The sequence below is a fragment of the Castor canadensis genome, chromosome X, assembly GCF_047511655.1.
Source record: "Castor canadensis chromosome X, mCasCan1.hap1v2, whole genome shotgun sequence".
NCBI lineage: Eukaryota > Metazoa > Chordata > Mammalia > Rodentia > Castoridae > Castor > Castor canadensis.
In genome coordinates this window covers 105,292,991-105,317,067 of record NC_133405.1, presented here as the reverse complement: position 1 = coordinate 105,317,067, position 24,077 = coordinate 105,292,991, and the positions used below count along the sequence as shown (strand labels likewise).

The 24,077-nt window shown below is 34.9% G+C and overlaps 1 protein-coding gene across 5 annotated transcripts in view; it reads left to right on the top strand.

Annotated features, from left to right (window-relative positions):
- Usp9x (ubiquitin specific peptidase 9 X-linked) overlaps positions 1-24,077 on the top strand; it is a 96,982-nt gene that overhangs the window by 27,738 nt on the left and 45,167 nt on the right. For 3 of the 5 annotated variants that reach the window (XM_074062244.1, XM_074062240.1, XM_074062241.1), the window contains exons 3-15: positions 1,388-1,533; positions 3,681-3,760; positions 5,900-6,012; positions 7,387-7,605; positions 12,824-12,939; positions 13,124-13,375; positions 13,481-13,619; positions 14,653-14,805; positions 15,913-16,017; positions 17,061-17,267; positions 17,934-18,070; positions 19,781-19,929; positions 23,196-23,283. In XM_074062244.1, the coding sequence (XP_073918345.1) occupies positions 1,388-1,533; positions 3,681-3,760; positions 5,900-6,012; positions 7,387-7,605; positions 12,824-12,939; positions 13,124-13,375; positions 13,481-13,619; positions 14,653-14,805; positions 15,913-16,017; positions 17,061-17,267; positions 17,934-18,070; positions 19,781-19,929; positions 23,196-23,283 (1,904 nt within the window). The remainder of the gene's footprint in view (positions 1-1,387; positions 1,534-3,680; positions 3,761-5,899; positions 6,013-7,386; positions 7,606-12,823; positions 12,940-13,123; positions 13,376-13,480; positions 13,620-14,652; positions 14,806-15,912; positions 16,018-17,060; positions 17,268-17,933; positions 18,071-19,780; positions 19,930-23,195; positions 23,284-24,077) is intronic. The other 2 variants (XM_074062245.1, XM_074062242.1) reach the window with 1 other exon arrangement.

Below are 24,077 nucleotides of genomic sequence, written 5' to 3'. Positions count from 1 at the left end.
ATATAATCAGATAAAATCCCACTTTTATTGAAAAATTTTAATGTCATTGATGGCACTGTATGGTATTATAGATGCTTAAAATTGTATGTTGTCTGTGAGCATGTATATACTATATAGATATACCAGGACAAAGTTCTTGGGGTTGTTTGTCTTGAAATAAGAGTTCTCAAGTTACGTACTTTAAATCAGTTATTTCTGTTGGGATTCTTACACTCGAATTCTGTTTTTTGAGTCTAGCTGTATCCCACTTGCACATTGTCGTTCATTTTAAGTAAAAGTTCATTTGGTTACTAATTGGTCATATGAATTCATGTAAAACTGTAGATAGAACATATTAATGGTAGATTATTTTGCTGTCCTCATGCAGTCATTTACTTATACAACTCTGATTATATAACTGTTCAGTAGGTGCATGAATAAGGAAAAGGCCCTCCCCCCCCCTTTTTTTTTTTTTAAAGGGGTGGTCAACCTAGAGTGAGTAGAAAAATTCAAGAACATATGCTTCAAAAAGTTAACTTAAAATTTAGTTTGGTTTCATTTCAAAAGAGAATAATACCACCAGCTTTCCAATCAAGAGTAAAAGTCATGGGCTAGAGATGTGATTCAGTGGTAGAGTGCTTGCTTGAGGCCCTAGGTTTGATCCCAGCACTTCAGAGCAAAAGAATAAGGGTCATAAAAGTTCATTCATTTAGTTGCCAAAATATCATTTACAACTAAAAATAGGGGGAAAGAGATGTGGTAAAATATAAGGAGGAGCTGGCGAAGTTGCTCAAGAGGTAGATTTCAAACCCCAGTACCACCAAAAATAAATACCTATCTTGAAATGAAAATTATCCCTCTTGAAAGCGATATGACTTATTTAGAAACCACAGACATGGAATTTTAGATTATTGTTCAATAATACTTTGAGAGTAGCAGAACTGCTGAAAAATACTTTTTCCTTTCCTCATTAAAAAAAAAAAGTAGAAACTTCTTAATCTATAAAATGTGATGTTTCACATTCATACAAGAATATATCACAACAGGACTCATACAGTGTGGAGGTAAGTGTAAGCAGAGAACAAGTATAAATTGTGGTTAAGAACACAAATTTTTACAGTAGACCTGGATTGAAATCCTGACTGTGACCTCACAGTCCAAGTTTGTTTTCTTGTCTATTAAAAGGCCATAGAATACTTCATTAGGCTGTTGAAGATTCAATGAAATTTTTTTAAAGCACAATAGCATAGGGATTGCCTGAAGCACCACAAACTTTCAATATCTTTGTGAAAATTTACAGTATCTACAAAAATTTTTTTAAATCCACACTAATTTTTGGTGCTTGAAGTACTGAATATTGTATATATGTCACAAAACTTAAACATGGCATATTTAATTTTTAATCAAGACTCCATCGCCTGATTCTTCCAATGAAAATTCCCCGGCAACTCCTCCAGATGAACAAGGTCAAGGTGATGCCCCGCCGCAGATTGAAGATGAGGAACCTGCATTTCCCCATACTGACTTGGCAAAGTTGGATGATATGATCAACAGGTCAGTTTGTTTTGTTTTTTAATGTAGGTAATCTACAAGAAAGCCAACCATGTTTTTCAGCATTGTGTCTGGTAGTAGGTAAGAAAAGAAAAATAGTGAAGTGGAATGTCACAGTAACCCTATTGCTGCCTTAATAAAAAGTCTTTACATTTTAATCATTGCCAAGTACTTTGGTTCTTAATAAGGAAAAGGGGGGTGAGAATATCAATAAAACTTTTAGAATTAACCACAATGGCCTCAGCTAGTGTATTACTGAATAGAACTGTGCAGTTTATGAAGCTTTTAGAATTATGCCTCAAGAAAGTGATACTTAAGGGCTAGAGGCATGGCTCAAGTGGTAGAGAGCTTGCCTAGCAAGCACTAGGTCCTGAGTTCAAACCCCAGCACTACCAAAAAAGAAAAAATGTGACACTTAAAGCTGCTATGCAGAGTAAGAAAATGTTAAATGATAAGGGATTAGAAAAAGAGCATGTCAAGGAACCCTATGTGGGTGTGGTCTTCATTGGGCTGTATATAGGCTGAAGAAGTGAATGCTATAGAGGTGTGACACATTCCCCCTCAACCCTAAGAAGGAAAGTGGTGAAAATTTACACACTCTTACAGGCACTTGCCTTACTAAGTCTTTCTGTTGCATTTTCACTTTCTGAAAATAAGTCGACACTGTTAAAGGCATTTCAGGAGAAATAATCCTTTTCATTTAAAAAAATCTGAATACATAAATAATCAGTATGCATCGATAAACATAGAACTATGTTATGTAGGTAAATTTCTCTTAATTTGGGTAAATTTCTCTAAATTTTCCCCTTTCACAATCAACCAGAAATTGTTATTAATAATCATGGAGTACATTTTTTCAGATTATCTTTGTGTTTACTATCGTTGTATGTATTAATTTTTCTATAAATAGGAAATTCTTACTATAATTTTATAACTTGGTTTCCTCACTTCATCATCTTGAGTATTTTTCCTATTAATAGTTAACTCTTTTTGATGGAATAATTTAAAATAATACATAATATTCTGGCAACTGCCTATAGTAATTATGTTCAGTGAATTATAGTCAAACAAAAATTGTATAGCGATGTTTGTAATGGTTCCTGACTGTTCTTTGTAGCAGAGACATCATAGCAGAAGATTGTATTGTTCCTTTTTCATATTTGTCTGGAGTTTGGTAGTAAAGTACTTCTTAAGCAGACTAGAAACTGGGTTGCGTATTAACAGTCCTTAAAGGGAAGAAAAATAACAATGGGTTTGTGTGTGTGTGTGTGTGTGTGTGTGTGTGTGTGTGTGTGTGTACTGGGGATTGAACTCTGGGCATCCAGTTTGCTAAAGGCAAGCACACTAGCACATGAGCTTTGCTCCCAGTCCTACAAAGGATGTTTTTAAATGTAAATATAAACAATGCCAATGGTAATTGCTTGTTTTTAAAAGACTATTTGATCATGGGGTGCCTTTTATTAAAATGTTGGGGTATTTAGGGATTCTTTTGTCAGCTCTTAGGACAGATTAAGGATGGATAGAAGAAGGCTGACTCTTCTGAGGAGCAGTGGGTGAATTGGGTGGTTTTGAGGAGGAAGCAGTAGAAAGAGGATGGACAGTTAGATGGTTGGGCCTGCACTGGGGCCAGAGAGAGATTACTACTTTGAGGGTTGGTTCTGTCCTTGTTCGGGGATCAGCACCTGTGGAGATTACAGACCCACAGCTCACTTAGCCTCCAGAAAAAGTTAATGAATTATGAGGCATAAATCAGTCTTGCCTACTAAATTTTTTGTTTTTGTTGAGGAAGTTCAAGGCTTATCTCCTCTAATCTGAATCCTATAAGAGTCTTTTCCTATGAACTTTTAACAGTAAACATTTGTGGTAACTAAAGGATATTTGATTATTATAGTAGTTTCATACTTTACATTAAAATAATTTAGTTTTCTTTCCTCGTTGCTGTATCTTTTGTTTGATGATATCTGAAACAAATGGTACTTAACTGCATAAAGCAAATATTCTTCAGCCTTACTATTTTAATATTTTAATGTTATTTTAGTATTAATATTTTCATAGCAAGGTAAATGAGTAATTATAATTAGTGACTCATTTATAGTACCTCTTTTAGTTCATAACCAATAAGCCTCTTTTTACTTTATAAAAATTCTTAGGCCTCGATGGGTGGTTCCAGTTTTGCCGAAAGGGGAATTAGAAGTGCTCTTAGAAGCTGCAATTGATCTTAGTAAGAAAGGTAAGTCTCAGTGATGTTATGCTTCCCTTATTACATCATACTAGATAAACTTTCATTTTGTGCCTGAAAATTTCTGTATCCTCTGTTGTAAATACTTGCTATGGCTTACAGGCAAGGTTCATATTCCTTGGACAGCTTTCAAGGGTGCTTATGGACTATAAAGTTAGACATTAAATTCATGTACATATTTTTAAGGACTGATCCATTCAGATTTGCAAATGGGGTTGTCATGGGAAATACTATACACAAAAGAACATTTTACAATTGCTGGCTCTGTGTGTGTGTTTATCTTGAACCATTTCTGGTCTTGACATATGTACTACATAAACCTACAAATTATTTATATTTGTCCCTTCACTGCTTTACTGACATGCCAGTGAATAAAAGTACGTGTGAGTCTTCATCAATGATCCTTTGAATGAAAATTGCTGTTTTACTAATATTGTACTTTTAAAATAAACTCTAGCTTACATTATTTTTTATACACAGAAAAGTCTTCTTTAAAGACGTGAAAGATGAGGTTCTGTGTAAAATAATAATAAAAAGCCAATAAAAAGGAATCTGGTGTTTTTAATCAGTTACTTTGGTCTGCATCAGGTGCAGTTGAATTCTTTTAGCAGAGGACTATTGTAATGCTCTCTTCATTTTTAAAGCATCAGTATAAAAAACAGTAATGTTTCATTTTTTGAAATAGGATATCTATCTGTTGCTGTAACAAATGCCTAAGACAAACAGCTTATAGAGGAAAGGTTTATTTTGGCTCACAGTTTTGGAGATTTCATACATGATTGGTTGGCTCTGTTGCTTTTAGGCCTGTGGTAAGGCAGTATAGAATGTAGAGTATGTGGTAGAGAAAAGCCTATGACCTCCTGGTATCCAAGGAGCAAAAGAGAGGAGTCATGCCCCCAATGATCTAAAACTTCCCATTAGGTTCCACTTCTTTAAGGGGTCTGCCACCTCCTAATAGCACCACAGCCTGGGGACAAAACCTTTTGGGAACACTTAATCATAGCACCATGGACATACTACAAAAATAGGTACTATAACAATTGAAATTATTTTCAAAATTAACATCTTCAGTACCTTGCTTTGAGTATCTTGTTCCCTGGCAAGGAAAAATCTCATTTTTTCCCCCTCCCTTTTTCTTTTATCTTAAAGTAGTTATCCCTCATGTATTTAGTGAAGGTGCCTCTCATGCCTTATTAATCTTGTTAAACTGTGAAAATAAGTTATGTTTTCCACCACTCAAGTTTATTTTGTTGATTTACACATTTACTTACCAATTCAGATTTTTTGAGACTTCTGTGCTAGTCATGTTCTATGTCCTGACTGCAGAATAATAAAGATAAACGGTGGTATTTCATCTAATATAGCATTAACATTCACTGGATATCCCTCTCACATTTATTTTCTGGGATCATAGTTTTAGACAAGGTTCAGATTTTTTTTTAAGTTTAAATGTCATCCCTCTTGTACAATCAGATATTTTCTGTACAAATTTAATATTTTTTTTTCATTTTGTTAAGAGTTACAGATGTTCTTTGGTGACATATGACATTGTTACCTTTTTGAAATCTGATGAAATAAAGCAAAAATACAAAGAGGCATAGATAGGGAGGCAGTGAAAAGAGACTCATAAAGGAGACAGAACAGTTCATCTTATTTGATCAAATACTTTCAGAAAAGTATAAGGATATGGGTGCTAAATGGATTTACAAATAAAAGTTTTTAGAAATACTTGTGAAAGGTTAGTTTTTAAGTGTAAGGTTTATTTTTAGGGAGTAAGACTGTATGAAGATTCCCTGTCATGGTACTGACAGCCACCTTATGTTTTAACACCTTGTATCATAATTTGTAACACTTTCAGTTAGTCTTGATATTACTAGATTTAGTATACTTTTGCATAGTTCAGTATCTCTTAACTTTTCTTCCTGAATCAACGTTTTTGACATACAGGACCATGGAAATGGCTAACTTGACAGTATAATTAAATTACCTTTTGACCTCTATAATAATGCTGTGAGTTTTTTCCTAAAGGTACTTTGCAATTGTTAGCCCTCATTGTTAACCTCGCATCATATAACTGGACATTGTAAAACAACTAGAGAAATAATTTTTTAAATGTGTTTCTCCCTTTAGGTCTTGATGTTAAAAGTGAAGCATGTCAGCGATTTTTTCGAGATGGGTTAACAATATCATTCACTAAAATCCTTACAGATGAAGCAGTGAGTGGCTGGAAGTTTGAAATTCATGTGAGTTTTACATTTGATCTTAAAGAACAGATTTGGATGGGGGAGGAGGAATGGGATGTATGTTATATTTGGTCATGTATTTGGCCCATTAATTGAGTTAGAGTATAAAAATGAAACTTAAAAATAATTTATTCTTGTGAAGGTAGCATGGTCATTTACAGTGAGCTTGTGATACACAGTTAGAAAACTTTGGTTTAATCTCTACTGGGTTGCAAGTGTCTTGTGACCTTAGGCAACTCATCACATTTCATTGAAAATATGATGCTATCAGTTATAAAATGCACCACTATTTTATGTACAGTTAGGAAGAAAAATATCCAAAATGGGCAATGTAACACATGTTTGGAACATCAAAAAGATCTGCATGAGAAATGAACTTAGGCAGAAAGAGGCAGCAGAGAAACTTTGTATGTTTCAACCTTGGCACATGGTGAAGGAACAGGGAAAGAAGCAGTAAAAATTTAAATGATAAGCCACTATTTTAACAGCTTTATAGCCTGAATTCAAATCCCAGTTGTCATATATAATTCTTTTACACCTGGCGTAATGGTGCCTGTCTGTATAATCCCAGCACTTTGGAGGCTAAGGCAGAAGGATTGTTAAATTTGAGGCCACAGCCCAGGTTACATAGCAGGACCCTATCTCAGCGCCTCCTCCCTGCCACCATTAAAAAAAAAAAAAAAAATCTTTTAGATGGAGAATTTAAAGTGGTCTTAGTAAGTATTGTCCCCAAGTGGCTAGCAAAGGCAAACACAAATCCTCTATACAAACACCTCAGTATTCATTGTTGACAAGGTACAGTCAGATTCCAGAGATTGTGGCTCAAGCAGTAGAGCACCTGCTTTGCGAGCTTGAAGCCCAGTCCCACAAAAAAATGTGTCTTAGGTTGATAAAATGCCATTGATATAAAGAGCCTTGATCCAGACTCTGTTTATTGTTTTACTGTGAAATAGAAGTTGTAAAGCAAATAACATTTTTGTGGTGTCATGAACTATTTTCCAACTGTGGCATAAAATTCCCAACATCTTCTGACTTAACATGTTAAATTTGTATCATTGAGGATAGCTAATCTGCTCCATCTTGGGTAATTGATGTATTGTTTAGATTTTAGAATTGCCACCTCTGATATATGGGTTATATCTTGTTTGTAGCTGTAGAGCAGGAATTGATAATTTATGTCACCTTCATTTTTCAAGATACGACAAAGGCTTTTGAAAGTAGGTACTGTATAAATTACGAAGTAAGCAAATGCTAATTTTTCTTTTTATAGAAAAACAGATTATTTAATATTAAGAGTAATTAGGATTATAAGATACTTGTTTGAAATTGGCACTGTTTTTATATTCTAAATCACCTTTCTTCCATATATAACAGAGATGTATTATTAACAATACTCATCGCCTGGTGGAGCTATGTGTGGCCAAGTTGTCTCAAGACTGGTTTCCACTTCTAGAACTTCTTGCCATGGCCTTAAATCCTCATTGCAAGTTCCATATCTACAATGGTACACGTCCATGTGAATCAGTTTCCTCAAGTGTTCAGTTGCCTGAAGACGAACTCTTTGCACGTTCTCCAGACCCTCGATCACCAAAAGTATGTTGGTTTGTTACTTTCAAAATTAAATACAATGGTTTTGCTCCTCCACAGAATTTTCAATAATCTGAACCTCCTGCTAACATGGCAAGCTGTAATTTATTACTATTCTTAATGGGATTCTGCATTATTTTATAGCTCGAATTCCTTATTTTGTACCAAAGCTATGTTTTGCCTTTTGTTTCTACTAAGTTTCTCTGTGTTGAAATAATTGCTAAGAACAGTCAAATGTGCTTTGAGGGTTGGGAACATGGCTCAAGTGATTAAGCACCTGCCAAAAGTGTTTTGAGACTTTAAACTAGGAGCCTTTTTCCATAGTCATAGCATTTTCAGTGCTTGTGGCCATCTTTTTTTTTTTTTTTTTTTTTTTAAGGTCCCATTGTCTTTTCTCAGCCTCATTAGAAATAGTCATTATTTGGGTTAATATGAAACTATCTTTTCCTTTGTAATGAGAGTAGAGAGCGAGATTTACTTTTTTTTAATCATAGACCTCAGATGTTGATCTATAAGGCTGTAATCATTTTATATATCCTAAGATTTTGACTACAAAAATCAAGTATATCCTATAAACCCTTAATAATGTCACAGAAATAAAATTTGAGAAATTATCAAATGAAAGCAAGATGGTAAATCTTTTAAATCTCACTTAAATATATATGTTCTGTGTGTAACTAAATTTTCTGTATCAGTATAAAGTCTTTATACATTTTTTATTTTTTGACATTTTTATTAGTGTATATTGATTATACAAAAGGGTTTCATTGTGATAATTCTATACATGTATATAATGGACCTTGTCTCAAACCCCTCCCCTCAAAAATAATTAAATGTATCTTAAACTACCCTTTTAATAAGCATTAAATTAATAATATGTGGGTTTTAAATAGTAGAATTTAAGGAAACCTTTTCTGTTGTTGTTTTTTACTTACATTAAATACATCAGTAAATCAGCAGTTGCATTGTGTTACCACACTTGTTAACGTTGGAAGGAGAGCGGGAAAGGAGGCCAATGTTTTCTTAAAAGTGAAAAACAACTGGTCAGGGAAAAAAAACTGCACAAGAAAAACTTAGCTCTCAACAGAGCTCGAAGGAGGGCAGAAGAACTGGTAAGAGGAGAGGAAAGACATCAGAGAGGCCCAGAAGCTAAGGTCAATGGCCAATACTGTTTGGAAGTGGGTGAGGGAGAGGAGTAGCCTAGGGAAATGATTTCCCAGCCCTAAGGCAAATGAAACACCTTTTCTCCTGCTCCTCGAGGAAAACTGCACAGTTTCATTTCTAAGAGACTTATAGAACTATTCTGGTTCTTTCACTTGTGAAAAGGATACACTCTGGTGCTTGGTGAGGGGAATGGGGGAACTAATGAATTCTGGGAAAGAAAGGGTAAATGTGTATTTCAGGGCCATAGGCACTAAGACTGCCCCTGGGTAAAGGAAGAGAATTGAGGCCTTAATGGAAGAACCTAAGTTGGATCCTTCAGAATGTCAGCTTCGTGGGTTTCTTGTTTGCTCTGGGACAAAAGGCAGTCTGCAAGCTAAAAGGGCAGAAAGGTTCCAATCCTAGGTACTCTGGCATTTCCTCCCCAAATTTTCCAAAAATTCTGGGCTAGAACAAGAGTTCTCTCTTGCTTAATGGCTTCCCACAAATATCCTAAGACACCTGACAAGTGAAGTGGAGAAGGACTAGAGAATTACAGAGCACCTAGGTAGGATTGGCAAAGTGGCTCAAGTGGTAGAGCACCTGCCTAGCAAGCACGAGGCCCTGAGTTCAAAACCCAGTACTGCAAAAGCAAAAAAGAAGGGACCAAGGTCCTCTGATGTGAGACAGTTGTAAGATTCCTTCAGTGCTTGTCATTTCTTGTCCATAGGAACAGGTGGTATGATAAGGGGTTTGGGGGCCACCATAAGTAGACCTCTGTGGTACTCTAGCAAGGGGGATACTTCTAATACTGTGAGTCTTGAATTTTTTTTTTCCTTTTTCTAACCAGCCATAGAAATTTGAAGTTATCTATATGATGCTTAGTTTATTTTGCTAGAAGCTGAAGTCATCAGAAATGTGTCAAACTTAGAGCTGATACTTCCCAATTCATACTGTTGCCACTAGATGGCTTATTTTTGTTTGAGTAGATTAGGTCACCATTGAAAAGACAGTCTTCAAAACCAAAATTCTTATCTATACATGCATTTCTTTATTTTACTTTTTCTTTTCTCATTGGGTCAGTAATCTACAACTTAGAGACTCCTAAGGAATAACTCGATTCTTAGCATGCCTATTACAGTGTTTTTGGATGACTTCTTGTTGAAGATACTTTAATATCTTTGAAGTCTGATTGTTGTAAAAGACTATCTTAAAGCCTTTGAGTACTTTTTTTTTTTTTTTTTTTAATACTTGACCATATCAAGAAGAATATTCTATGGAGTTACCTTCATTTACTTCCTACTGAAATCAGAAACTTTGTGTTTTCTCATTGCTAAATAAGTCTTCTATAACCTTTTTAAAACTTGATGAAAAGATATATTTGGCAGTTTTTCAGTTATGTCCCTAGTTGGATGCAGACACCATAATATGATGAACCTAAAGGAAATGTAAATGCCTATATATATATTTTTTTTTTCCTTACTCTCCAAAGGTTGAGTATCCTTCATCCAAAGGGCTTGGAGTCAGATGTAGTTTAGATTTTGGATATTTTTTCTCTTCTGATTTTGGACTATTACATGGTTGAGCAAGCCTAATCCAAAAATTTGACATGTGAGCCAGGTGCTAGGGGTTCACACCTGAAATCCTAGCTACCCAGGAAGTAGATATCAGGAGGATCACAGTTCAAAGCCAACCTGGGCAAATAGTTCGAGAGACCCTATCTTAAAAATACCCAACACAAAAAAAGGGCTGGCACAATGACTCAAGTGGTAGAGCGCCTTACCTAGAAAGCATGAAGTCTGTCCTGAGTTCAAACCCCAATACCACCAAAAAAAAAATCTAAAATGTCATCACTCGGAAAGTCTTGGATTTTGGATGGTTTTCAGTTAGGGATGTTTAACTTGTAGTGGCAAAATTCAGATCATTAAAGGTAGCTGATACAAGTAACCTTTTTAAACTGAAAAATAACATACTGTTTGTAGTGACTTCTGTTTACCTTTGAAAAATTTCAAATTATAGAGCTTACAAGTCTGTTTTTACTAGGAATGTTTTTGAGCTTTATTACTTAATCATCCCCTAGAGTTTTGGGTAGATAATCCTTTCAACTTTTACTTCTCTCTATAACCCTCCACACCCATTGCTGAACTTATGCAGCCTCAGTTTTTGACTCATGACAAAATTAAAGAACCTAAGAGAGTGTAACTTATCTGACTGGTGGCATCTCCTGCCTCCCATCTCCTCCCAAGATCTTTGAAGATGTTTAAATGAGATTATTTATTCAAATGTTTAAAATGGGGCTGGCAGAGTGGCTCAAATGGTAGAGCCACCTGCCTTAGTAAGCAGCATGAGGCCAAGTTCAAACCACAATACACACCCTCCTCAAAAAAAAAAAAAAGTTTAAAATGTAGTTAAAACTTGATTTGTTGAGCCAAGAGGTCTCCAGTAAAATTGTCCTATGCTGTCTTTGAAAAAAGGAACTTGTAGCAGTATTAACAGGTAAAACTACATTTAAAGAATGACACATTCTAGGTTATGTGATCATTTTGAATTTTTCTATCTGGGACCATTGATTTGCCCCTGCCAGTCTTGACAACTTACAGCCAAATAAGGAAGGCTCTTATTTGTAGTCACTAAACCTAGCTTATTAATTGCATGTCAGTTTGAAGCATTGTGCATATTCCTGGGTATTCATAAGTACATAAACATACATCGCAGCTGAAAACATATGGAAAGATTTGATTTCAACTAATTCTTCACTGTGTACACACATACTATTTACATAACTTAAGTGTATCTAGTTACTGAAGAAATGATATTATATAATAAGCATGTACTTTCTAACAATTACTGAATCCCAAAAGGGATCTGGTGAATTAAGTACTCAAAGTTTTAATTATTTTGAATGAGCTTTTTAAGACCAAATGAAAAGGTAGGGAAATACTTTTGTAAACTTTAATATGGTGGTAGACTTATTAGAGAATTTAGTTAAGATTGCTACTGTTAGTGACCATATTTCTTCAAAAAACTTTTTTTGCTTAAGGCTTAGTAGGTAAATTGTCTTTTTCCCCATGTTTTTTCCCTAAGTGGCTTCTAAAATGTGGCCTTTTAGAAGGCAGCAAGATATAAAAGGTGGTTTTAGATATGTTTGATTCTTACATAACCTTTTAATTCATTTAAGTTCTTATATAGGCATGCTTTCAGCTGCACAACTGTTGCTTCTCCCAGCTGCACAGTACTTTGAGTTACTGCTCTTTCTTAAGAGGTTGAAAGATAATCCATACTGGTATAGGGCCACCTCTAAGATGAGGAGGACTGGATGTATTCGTATAAATCAGCAAAAGTATTGATCATCATGTTACAGATAGGAATACAAGATATATTATTAATATCTAGTGGGCCTTTTTTTTTTTTAATTGAGGTACTAGAGGTTGAACCTAGGGCCTCACACATTAGTATGTGAGCGGTTTACTACTGCACCATATCCTTTTATTCCACCACTGGTTAGGGTGATTTGTTTGTTTTGGCAGTACTGATGTTTGAAGCTTCCAGTGTCCGCTTTACCATTTTAGTCATACCTCCAGCCCTGGGGTTAGTTTTTAATTGACAGTGGGCTCCCAGGCTTTAAAAGATTACTGTATTTATAAAGAAATTTTAATGTTTACAACAAAAATTTGATAGATTCAGAATTTGTTATGGGTTGCTAAGCTTTTACTTGATTTATTTTTAAGTGTTTTTACCTCAATTACTTAAATACAAAGTATTTTCACTTAATTAAAAAAAATCATTGTCTTATGAGATCACTGAAATAGAAGCAGGGCTTCTAGTTCTTGTTCACCCACCAGCTGTATAGGTATAAACAAACAGAGCTGTGCCCCAGTGATCTACTCAGTTTTTACTACTTAACGTGGCGCCTCTTTTAGAGGTGGGATTATTATGAACAAAATGCAGTATTTTGAGGTCTTTCAAAGATGATTGGACATAATTGATTTCATTGAATGTATTGCTCTAGTATGTGGCAATTGAGATAGTACTTTTTTTCCGTAAAAGCAGAGGAAGTTAACTTTTTTCATTAATTGCATTGCAGGGTTGGCTAGTGGATCTTCTCAACAAATTTGGCACTTTAAATGGGTTCCAGATATTGCACGATCGTTTTATTAATGGATCAGCATTAAACGTTCAGATAATAGCAGCCCTTATTAAGTAAGTTGCAGTTTAAGATGAATGTTCAGTGTACTGTAGAAACTGAGTATTAATACTTGATTTAAAAATTAAGATATACAAATGTGGATTTTTGCTTGAACTTGTTACTTGGATTTTTTTCTGAGAGTTTAGTGTTAACTAATTTTAAGAAGATAATACAAGAGTTACTATCTTTTTATTTCAGACCATTTGGACAGTGCTATGAATTTCTCACTCTTCATACAGTGAAGAAGTACTTTCTTCCAATAATAGAAATGGTTCCACAGTTTTTAGAGAACTTAACTGATGAAGAACTGAAAAAAGAAGCAAAGAATGAAGCCAAAAATGATGCCCTTTCGATGATTATTAAATCTTTGAAGAATTTAGCTTCAAGGGTTCCAGGACAAGAAGAAACTGTAAAAAACTTAGAAATATTTAGGTTAAAAATGATACTTAGGTGAGTTACTTATCTCTAGAAATATTTACATAGGTGAATTTTTTTTTTTTTTTACATAGGTGAATTTTTTAGAAATCATGATTAATCACTGAATTTTTCTTATAGATTATTGCAAATTTCTTCTTTTAATGGAAAGATGAATGCACTGAATGAAGTTAATAAAGTGATATCCAGTGTATCATACTATACCCATCGGCACGGCAATCCAGAGGAAGAAGAGTGGCTCACTGCTGAACGAATGGCAGTAAGTCTTTTGTTTCTTTTAAGAATTTACTTAGCACAAAAATTAAAATAGCTAAAATTGGTAATATTAGTATTTTAAATTAAGCTATAAACTTGAAAGGTAGTGTTATCACTTTACAACTTTGTTAGTCCTGAGACCTTTTGTAATAATACATTTATTATTTGGCAGTGGTACGAGGGTTTACTATTCTGTAGTAGTGTAGTATAGTGTATCTCTCACTAGGATTATTTCAAAGATGAAAGAGCTAATTGATAAGCATTAATAGTTTCTGGCCTGTGGTAATCGGTTAAAAAATTAAAAGTGGCTTTTAACCCAAGATCAGAATTCTGGGGCAAAATTGGTGTAAGGATCCAAAAATACTTAAATTGGTCCTGTACTTATCCTATCTAAACCATAGTAATTGTTGCATTTAAAATGTTTTTCTGTGTAAATGCTGGAGTGTAGAGCTTCTCCCCACCCCTCTGTTTTTTTCTTTTGTTTTGTTTTTTTTAATGTGCTGGAGATTGAACTGAGGGCCTTGCACAGAGTACCTGTTTTACCAGTTAGCTATACTTGGGCCTGGAGTGTAGACTTTTTAATGATTTCATTATTTCTAATTCATGGGAACATTTCTAAAGTGCAAAAGTTCAATAATAAAGAAATTATTGTAGTGGTGACTCACGCCTGTAATCCTAGCTACTTGGGAGGCTGAGATCGGGAGGATCAAGGTTTGAGGCCAGCCTGAGAAAGTAGTTCCTGAGACCCCCATCTATAAAATAACCAGAGCAAAATGGATTTGGGTTGTGGCTCAAGTGATACAGTTCCTACTTTGTAAGCATGAAGTTCTGAGTTTAAATCCCAGTTCCACAAAAAAATATTTGTTGGGCTTTTTTTTTGTTTTTTCCTTTTTTACAGTTTTCCATTACAGCAGTACATAAGCACACTGTATCTTAGTGTATTTATATTTCCTAAGTGTGTACTTTTAAAAAATAGAAAAAAATGTCTTTTAGATGCTGCTTTGAGACCATTAGATCATTTTTTAAATTGCCTTTAGGAATGGATACAGCAGAACAATATTTTGTCCATAGTTTTGCGAGATAGTCTTCATCAACCACAGTATGTAGAAAAGCTAGAGAAGATTCTTCGTTTTGTCATCAAAGAAAAAGCTCTGACCTTGCAAGATCTTGATAATATCTGGGCAGCACAGGTAAGGAATTTAAGGTAGTAGTTATTTTATTTCTAAAAGAAAGTACTAAAAACTAAAATACAGTAGTCGTCATGAAATGGGATGTATGCCTGTGTTTCACTTCTGTAAATGTAACAAGCATTTAAATGTTTTAGAATTCCTGTCAGAAAACTACGTGAAATGGCCAGTAAAAAATAAAAAAAAGACTTTTATCACTTGTATTTGGTAAAAGTTGTCAATTTGTAGGTGGTTTTAAATAAGAGAAAAATGCTAGAATAAAAAATAAAGGAAGTACAGTAGTGCTCACCTATGATCCCAGCACTTGGGAGACAGAGGCAAGAGGATGCAGAATTGGAGGCCAGCCTGGGTTACATAGTGACACCCTGTGTCCAAAAAAAACCAAAAAGCTGCATGGTGCCTGCCTATAATTTCAGGCAGAAGTAAGAGAATCACCAGTTGGAGTCCAGCCTGGGCTATACACCTTGTCACACAAAAGCAAGGGTTGGAGATGTATCTCAGTGGTAGAGTGCTTGCCTAGCATGTACAAGACTTACAGTGAGTGAGTCAGTCAGTCAGTGAATGTGTAGTAAGAGTGTAAGACATCTGTAATTGATTTCTTCATAGACTATTTAATACAGAAAATGCCTCCAATATCAGGAAAGTTAAATCTCTTATGTATAAAGACCTGTAATGATTATTCATTTCAGAGCCGGGAATTGCATAAATCCTTCAATTATCATAATAAGTTTCTACTGATGGATCACTTAGACAGCATTGAGTTCTAGGTTAAAAAAGAAAAAGCTTTGGTTTTCTTTTTAAATCTATAGACATATAGAAAATAGTTTTGCTTTTTAGTGACTAAGGTTCCAGTTTTAGAACAGTGTTATTAGTGTACGTTGTTTTTCTCTTACTTACACTATTAGAATCAGTATGTTCAATTCAATAAAGTTCACACAAACTGTCAACCTGAAGCTGCCAGGTTTTAGATTTAAAGCACTACTACTTAGGAATTTTATGTTGCACAATTAAATAAAGGTGATGGGAGTAACTTACTAATAGTTGTCAGCAATCAGTGTATAATCTGTTATTCAAATTCTAGTGTGCTATGATTTTTTTCTTCCTCAATAGGCAGGAAAACATGAAGCTATTGTGAAGAATGTACATGATCTACTGGCAAAATTGGCATGGGATTTTTCTCCTGAACAACTTGATCATCTTTTTGATTGCTTTAAGGTAATTGTTAACATAGTCAAGTTATTACAATTTTATTTGAAATAGAATTAACTTGTTAGATCCATGAGTTGGTCTTAGCCAGTACTTAAATCTCCTTGGACAACCTCTGGTGTGAAATACTTTGCCATCATCTCCTTCTCTAGGGGGAATGTAATTTTCATTTTTGTAATAGTAATGATAGCTCTCATAAATGAGAATTATCACCCTTTTCAAAACTTAGGTTAGCAATTTGGATTTCTTTCCCCTGGCAGTTTGTATTTTGGTAATAGGTTGACGTGAACTGTAGGATGGTAGGGAAGGATGATTGATTGCAATGAAAAGTAAGAGATCACAGCAAGGGGAATACCAATACCATGGTATTCTGGGGATGTGCACTACCAAACCATGATTTAATTGAAATGTAATTCATAAAGTTAGCCCCAAGACTACCTGCTGCATTGATGCCGTCATGTGCTTTTTTTAAAAAGCCATGTTGTATAACAGTCATCAATGGCTAGGGTTGAGCTTGTAAAAGCTTGAGTGGTTAGTGAATTTGTGCATAAAGTACATAAGACCTTGTGGCAGTGTTCACAAAGTGATAGTCTATTGACAATTGGTATTAGATTACTAAGGTTTCTTTTAAAAAATAACAATTATACTGAGTGATAGTGGGAACTGAAGTTGCTGTAACCACTTTGGAAAACTGGTATTTCTGGTAAAGTATAAGAATCTTAACTCATAAGGTATGGGGAGAGGAGTTGATACTGGCTTCTACTGAGTAGAGGCCAGAGATGCTACTAAATATCCTACAGTGCACAGGACAGACCCCACAGCAAAACAGTTTCTAGCCTCAAATTTCAGGAATACTGAAGTTTAGAAATGCTAAAAGTTACTCCTATAAATAGAATTTTCCCTCCCCCCGGAATTTTAACTTTGCCATATGCATAATATGATTGCCTCTCAGTTATCACTTGAATAATTCTGTGCTCACCTATACAGTGAGTTGAATATAGTTAACCTTGTAACATCTTTACAAGGTTGTCTTTGTATCACTTTTTTCCTAGGCCAGTTGGACAAATGCAAGTAAAAAGCAACGTGAAAAGCTACTTGAGCTGATTCGTCGTCTTGCGGAAGATGATAAAGATGGTGTGATGGCACACAAGGTGTTGAACCTTCTGTGGAATCTGGCGCACAGTGATGATGTGCCTGTAGATATCATGGACCTGGCTCTTAGTGCCCACATAAAAATTTTAGATTATAGTTGCTCCCAGGTAAGGGTTTGCTGCTTTTCTCACTTCGTGTGACTTTTCTCTTTCTCCTTCATGGTTAGAATGGCTTAACTGTAGGATAATTCCAGGTTGTTTGAAAATGGTTACTTTTTAAATGATCTTCAAGAATTGAATTCACTCATACAAGTTCTCTACATCAAAGCTTTGTGGATCATCTGAATCTACTTGGGAGAAAGATAGTACAGACAGTAGGCTGTTTAGTGATAGTATTATCTAATGTATGGTGAAGGAATACCAATTTCAAATAGATCATAGGGACTTTAGAGGTAAGAGAAACTAGGTTTTCTTTACTCATAGGGAAAGAAGTTAAGAGCAATTAATAGGATTTCTTGAACGCTAAAACATTTAATGCTCGGGTCTGTGATGTGGTAGAATCTCTGAAAACATTGGGTAAAACTCAGTACCTTCTGCCAAACTTAAAATTAAGCTATATTGAAATTTTATAATAGTGCTTTACTTGGAGTTTTGGTAGTAAAAGTGAGACGCAAGCATACTTAAAGCTTTTTTTTTTTTTTAAACTCTTTACTACAGTTATAGCATAATGTTTGTAATACTAATCTTACAAGAAGAACTTTTATAATTCTCTAAATGAAGGTAGAATTCTCCTGAGTATTAATCTATATAAAACATTGAAATTGTTTGTTTAAGGACCGTGACACACAAAAGATCCAGTGGATAGATCGCTTTATAGAAGAACTTCGCACAAATGACAAATGGGTTATTCCCGCACTGAAACAAATTAGAGAAATTTGTAGTTTGTTTGGTGAAGCACCTCAAAATTTGAGGTAAGACTTTTTAAACCTAGGCAATATTAATATTTATGTATTTTGTTGAAAAGAAATAGCATATCAGTTGGCAAATTTTTTTTTTTTTTTGGCAACACTGGGGTTTGTACTCAGGGCCCCATCCTTAGTAAGCAGGCACTCTACCACTTGAGTCACTCTGCCAGCCCTGTTTTGTGTTGGATGTTTTCAAGATAGAGTCTGATGAACTATTTGCCTGGGGCTGGCTTCAAACTGTGATCTTACTGAGTGGCAAGATCAAATTTTAAAAGAAGAAAATTAGTGAGATGATAGGAGACTAAGAGAAGAGTTAGTTTGATAAGTATCAGAATCAAGATGATAATACTACCTTCAGGTTCTTGGTTCAGAGCTCTCTCATTTCCAGCAAGTATGCCAGATAGCTTCATATTGTATGTCCTGTATCTGTTAATCTCATTCTTTGTTTTATTTTATCCTTTCTGCCTTTATTAATTTTGAAACTTCATACTACTACAGGATAATTTTCAAAGTAAAACCTATTTTGATTTTTAATAACCAAATTTTAAAGTTAGATTAAACTGCAGTGACATTTAAATGATGGAAAATGGCAAGCCATAATTTTAAATATTTATTTTAGCTAAATTTCTTTTTTAATAGCTATCTTTATACTATCTCAGATGCCAAAATCTGCTTACTGAAATAATTTTTCCTTATATTTTCTGGTAATGGAGTTGGAACTGATAACACAAAAAGGGAAAATGGTGGAGAAAAAGAATGCTTAAGAGTAGAGGAAAGAAAATTCACAAATGGAGTATGAACCTTGTATCAGAAGAATATTTTTCCTATGTATAAGATTAAATGATTGGAAAGACTGGCTATGGCTCTGAATTACTATGATTATTCCTAAGACACAAATGAAAAAGGTTTATATGTATGTTTTAATGTGAACAGTTAAACTTTATCTCATTTTTTTCCAAAGCTAGAAAAATAACAGATATTGGAAAAAGCTATAGAGATAAGGACTGGAACAACTGACATATTAATAGTAACATTTATTAGAATGACATATTTGGAGTTTGTTTGGCCCACTGTACATAGGCTACTTGGCCTTCTTTGAATACATCCATTTATTGCAGATAATTGTTCACATTACTCTCCTAAGAAACAGTTGCCTCATCTTCACTAGAATAGTACTACTGGATGTGAAAGTTAACTGGTTTTTTTTTGTAAATGTGGCAAAACAGATTAGAAAGGAACTAGGTATCTTTCTGGTCTGGTGATACTTAGGGACCAAACTTGGCTACAAACCAAGTGTGCCAGTATATACCTTAAATAGCTAGTAATAAAAGTTTTTATGTAAACATTTTCTTTGTTTGAATTCTTCACTGACAGTTACAATGCCAGTCTTGCAAAGAATGTTTCTTTTATAATTCACAAATAACACTGTAACCTACCACAAATGCTCTGGTATTACTACAATATTGGAGTAGAACTTGGTGAAGTAGACTCCCATGGGCTGAAGTTCAGAGAATACTGGTGTGTGGGTTTCTTGTAAAGTAAAAATAATCTCTCATTTTTTGAGGCATTGGTTAATTTCTTTTAAATTGCTTGATACTAACATTAACAGAAGTAAATGAGCAAAACTATAATTTCTTAAGTTTTTAGTAGCTAAGAATTTAGATAATATAAACTCTTGATTATGGCAGAATTTAATTGCCTAATTATATTGTTAAGTTCTTCTCGTTTCAGTCAAACTCAGCGAAGTCCCCATGTATTTTATCGTCATGACTTAATCAATCAACTTCAGCACAATCATGCCCTAGTTACTTTAGTAGCAGAAAACCTTGCAACTTATATGGAAAGCATGAGACTGTATGCTAGAGGTATGTATTATAAGATAAATTGAACTGTGGGAAATAACCATTATCTTTTTTGCATTAATTACCTTAAGAATGACAAAATTTATTTTAGAAGATACAAGATAGTTTGTTTCATGAAATATTTTCCTTTTTGAGGCTATGGTTCCTAAAGATACAGACTTTAAGTCCCTATCTTAGATAACCTAAACTGCAGTCCAATATTTCAAGGCTCTCTCTCCTCAGTGTTTTCCTTCCCCACTTGCCTTGGTACGTTGATTACTTTTTCTTTCCTACTTTGAGAGCTCTGCCAGTCTGTACTACAATTGATCATTCTTTTATAGCTATGTATCTGACTTATTTTCAACCTTTGTTTTCATACTAGTTAGCTTTTTCTTTTTTTTTTTTTGGTTCTTGTGTTTTAACTCGGGACCTACACCTTAACCACTCTGCCAACCCTTTTTTGCGATGGGTTTTTTCAAGATAGTCTCACGAACTATTTGCCCTGGCTGGCTTTTGAACCATGATCCTCCTGATCTCTGCCTCCTGGTAGCTAGGATTATAGGCGTGAGCCACCGGTGCCTGGCCATCTTTAGCTTTTCAAGGAAGCTTGTTTTGTTTGAGTATGTTCTTGAATATATTATAGTTTTTATCTATGTAAATATGTTTCATAAGTGCTTCAGACTTTACAAAGTGAAAATTCATGAATTGAAGTGGGAGGCTATGAGAATCCTAATGCTTACATTTATTTTGAAAGTGTGAAATTTTGGGGGGCATAATATAGTTTTCCATAATTTCAAAGACCATTTTAAGTATCTACCATATGTGGAGCCCTGTACCAGTGGTCTTTTACAACCCATACTCAAGTGAAATAGAAACATAAATTCATGAAAAAACTTGGACACAAACATCATAGCATCATTGTTCATAATAACCAAAAACTGGTAACAACCTATATATGTCTTAGTCCATGACAGAATAAATCAAATATGATGTGTCCATACAATGAAAATTCCATATATGTGCTATAACACATGATTACATTTTTATGATACTGTCTCAAATAAGCATAGGGGAATAGGAAAGAATGGGGGGAGTGATTTGTACAAGGCTTCTTTTTGAGATGATGAAAAAATGTTGTATTCATAACTATGATGTTAATTATATAACCCCACTGAAGAAGTGTATGCTTTAAATTGGTAGATTTATGAGGCGGGAGGTGTGGTTCAAGTGGTAGAGCACTTGCCTGGCAAATACGAAGCACTGAGTTCAGGCCTCAGTACTCAAAAAAAAAAGGGGGGTAGATTTATGATAATTGAATATTTCAAGGTTTTTTTTAAATGAATATCTTTTATAATAAGTTCTAAAATGGGCACTAGGCAACTTGCTGAATCAATTAACAAGATCCAATTCATGTCAGTCTCAACCGTGATTCACTACCTTTTCCCATACATTTTAAGACACCTGAGTTAATTTAATCTAATTACTCCTGTTTGCAGTAAGATATCACCACCTAGACAACACAAGTCAGAAATGGTTCATCCTTGTTGTATGAGGAATTTGTTTGGAACTATTTACAGTATTAAAAACAAAACAAAGAGTCTTGACACTTCTGTGTAGTGAGAAGGCTTCTCCATTCCTATACGACGGAGGGACCTTATCGACGTTTCTTCATTATTATTTAGCCTTCAAGTTCTACCCTATGTCCAGGGTGTGAGCAATTAAATAGAGAAAGGGTGCAGGGGGGTTGGTTGCTAAAACTAGTGGGTAAAATAGTAACTTTACAGTGGAGAAACCTGATGGAAACTATTTTAACCATGTAATCAAAGTTGGCATGTGAGTATTGCCACAAAGCAACATGATGTGTCCGCTGATAGTTATACACTGTTCAGTTACACACTGAAAAGGACTTAGCATCATTTTTGCGGTATTATTGGCCAGAATGCATAGCCTGAGTTTAATTATGAGGGTGCATGATAAAAGCCCAAATTTAGTTGGCTTCTAGTTTTCAAAAAGTTTGATAAGTTTTATAGATTCAACAAGAATAGAAAGGCATGTGTGGATCATGTCCTGAGCCCTTTGCATTGTCTAGGTGACATGTCCTTTTGCTGGGCACTATTGGCTCATGCCTGTAATCCTATATACTTTGGAAGCTGAGATTGGGAGGACCGAGGTTTGAGGTCACCCTGGGCAAATAGTTCACAAGACCTGGTCTCCAAAAACAGAGCAAAAATGGACTGGGGGTGTGGCTCAAATGGTGGTAAAGTGCCTGCTTTGCAAGTGTGAGGCCTTGAGTTCAAACCCCAGTCCCACCCCAAAAAACAGAAAAGAAATTGACTTTGATGGAAATAAACATTATTACACATTTAGAACCATTGGGAGATACTAATATATATGCAATTGGAAATAGTCATAATGGATGGGGCTTCTTTTTTCACCAAAGCATCAAGAACAGTATTTCCCAAGTACTATAAATATCCCATCTTTATAACTTGTCAAGATTTTATTCAGAAAAGAAGCCTCACTGTCTATGAAGACATTGATTACCTGTACTATTTCCAAAAGGCCTCATGCAGTTAGAGGTCTTTGGCCAATATCACATGCATTCTGTAAAATCCAGGGTCTGGTATAGAAATAACCAGTAATTAGTGGTAAAGGGAAATTACACATTTCTAGGCATCTGTAACATGGTGTTGGTGATAGTTGTATAAGTGGTTGTGATGTAGAATAGCATCTTTTGTTACCCTAACTTCCTGAGTATCAATTAGTAATATAATTTATCTTTTATAACAATAACTTTTTTCCCTGAGAAGACAGCTTTTAGTACAATAAGCAGGAAATTGAAAAAAATCATTTTGTCTTCGTTCATTTTTACAGATGACTCATTTCTTTCTGGGCGATAGTCATAAATTGCTTCATTTTTACTAGGAAGGTTGAGTAAAAGGGTTATGCTGACTACCCCCCCCCCCCCCACACACACACCTTTTTACTAGTGCTGGGATTTGAACTAAGGGTCCTGCCAAGTGCTCTACCACTTGAGCCACACCCCCAGCCCTGGAGAATTATTTTTGATAGCACACTTAACAGGTCATTTTCTTTTGGTTACATAAAAAGGAAGTTTTTGTGGAGAGAGTAGATGGATAGAAATCAACAATTATCAAACCACCAGTTGCTACATTTCAGGTTGCCTTCTGACAATAAAATATTAATGACTTTTTAACTGACAGTTCTTTTAAAGTCAGCGGTGGCATGGGTATCCATATGTGTAATGCATGCTTTTTCTTAATTTGCAGACCATGAAGACTATGACCCACAAACTGTGAGGCTGGGAAGTAGATACAGTCATGTTCAAGAAGTTCAAGAACGGCTTAACTTCCTTAGGTTTGTTTCACATATAATTAGTGTTGCTCTCTTTAAGATATAGATGAGGAATGCAGAGTAAATATGCTGTATAGCTTGGTCTTTGTTGGATGGTCTTTTCCCCTTGCCACCCTTTGTTTTCCCACATAAAAGTCACACAACATCTCCTTATGTTAATCAGTACTTCAGAATTTTTGGCTGAGTTTCAATTTTTTCAGTATTTGAAAAAAACACATTTTAAACTTTAGGGTAGACTTGTCATATTTGTTTATGCTAGGAGTGATGTTTATTTTTAAAGGAAAAGTTTCCATACTTTGGCACAACCAGATGGAGAACTATACTGACAATATCATATACACGAAGAAAGTTGGAAGAAAGGCTCCTTGACCAGTACTTTAAAAGAGTGATTTGAGTGCTGTATTGTCTTGTGTTAACAATAGCTGTCAAAAGCAATCTGAAATGTTGTAACATGATTTTTTTATCAGGATGAGGAAAATAGGTTTATTCTACCAAACCAAAACAGGATATGCTCAGTAGTGTTTAGTTTTTAATAATTATACTTTGAAAAGTACCTTTATGGTTTAAAGTTTTGGTAATGAGGGAGGTATCTTATGAATTCAAAATAAGCCCGTGCTGGTGGCTCAAGCCTGTAATCCTAGCTACTCAGGAAGCAGAGATCAGGCAGAACACAATTCGAAGTAAGCCTGGGCAAATAGTTCGTGAGACCCTATCTCGAAAAACCCCATCACAAGAAAAATGATTGATGGGAGCAGCTCAAGGTGTAGGCCTTGAGTTCAAATTCCAGTACCACACAA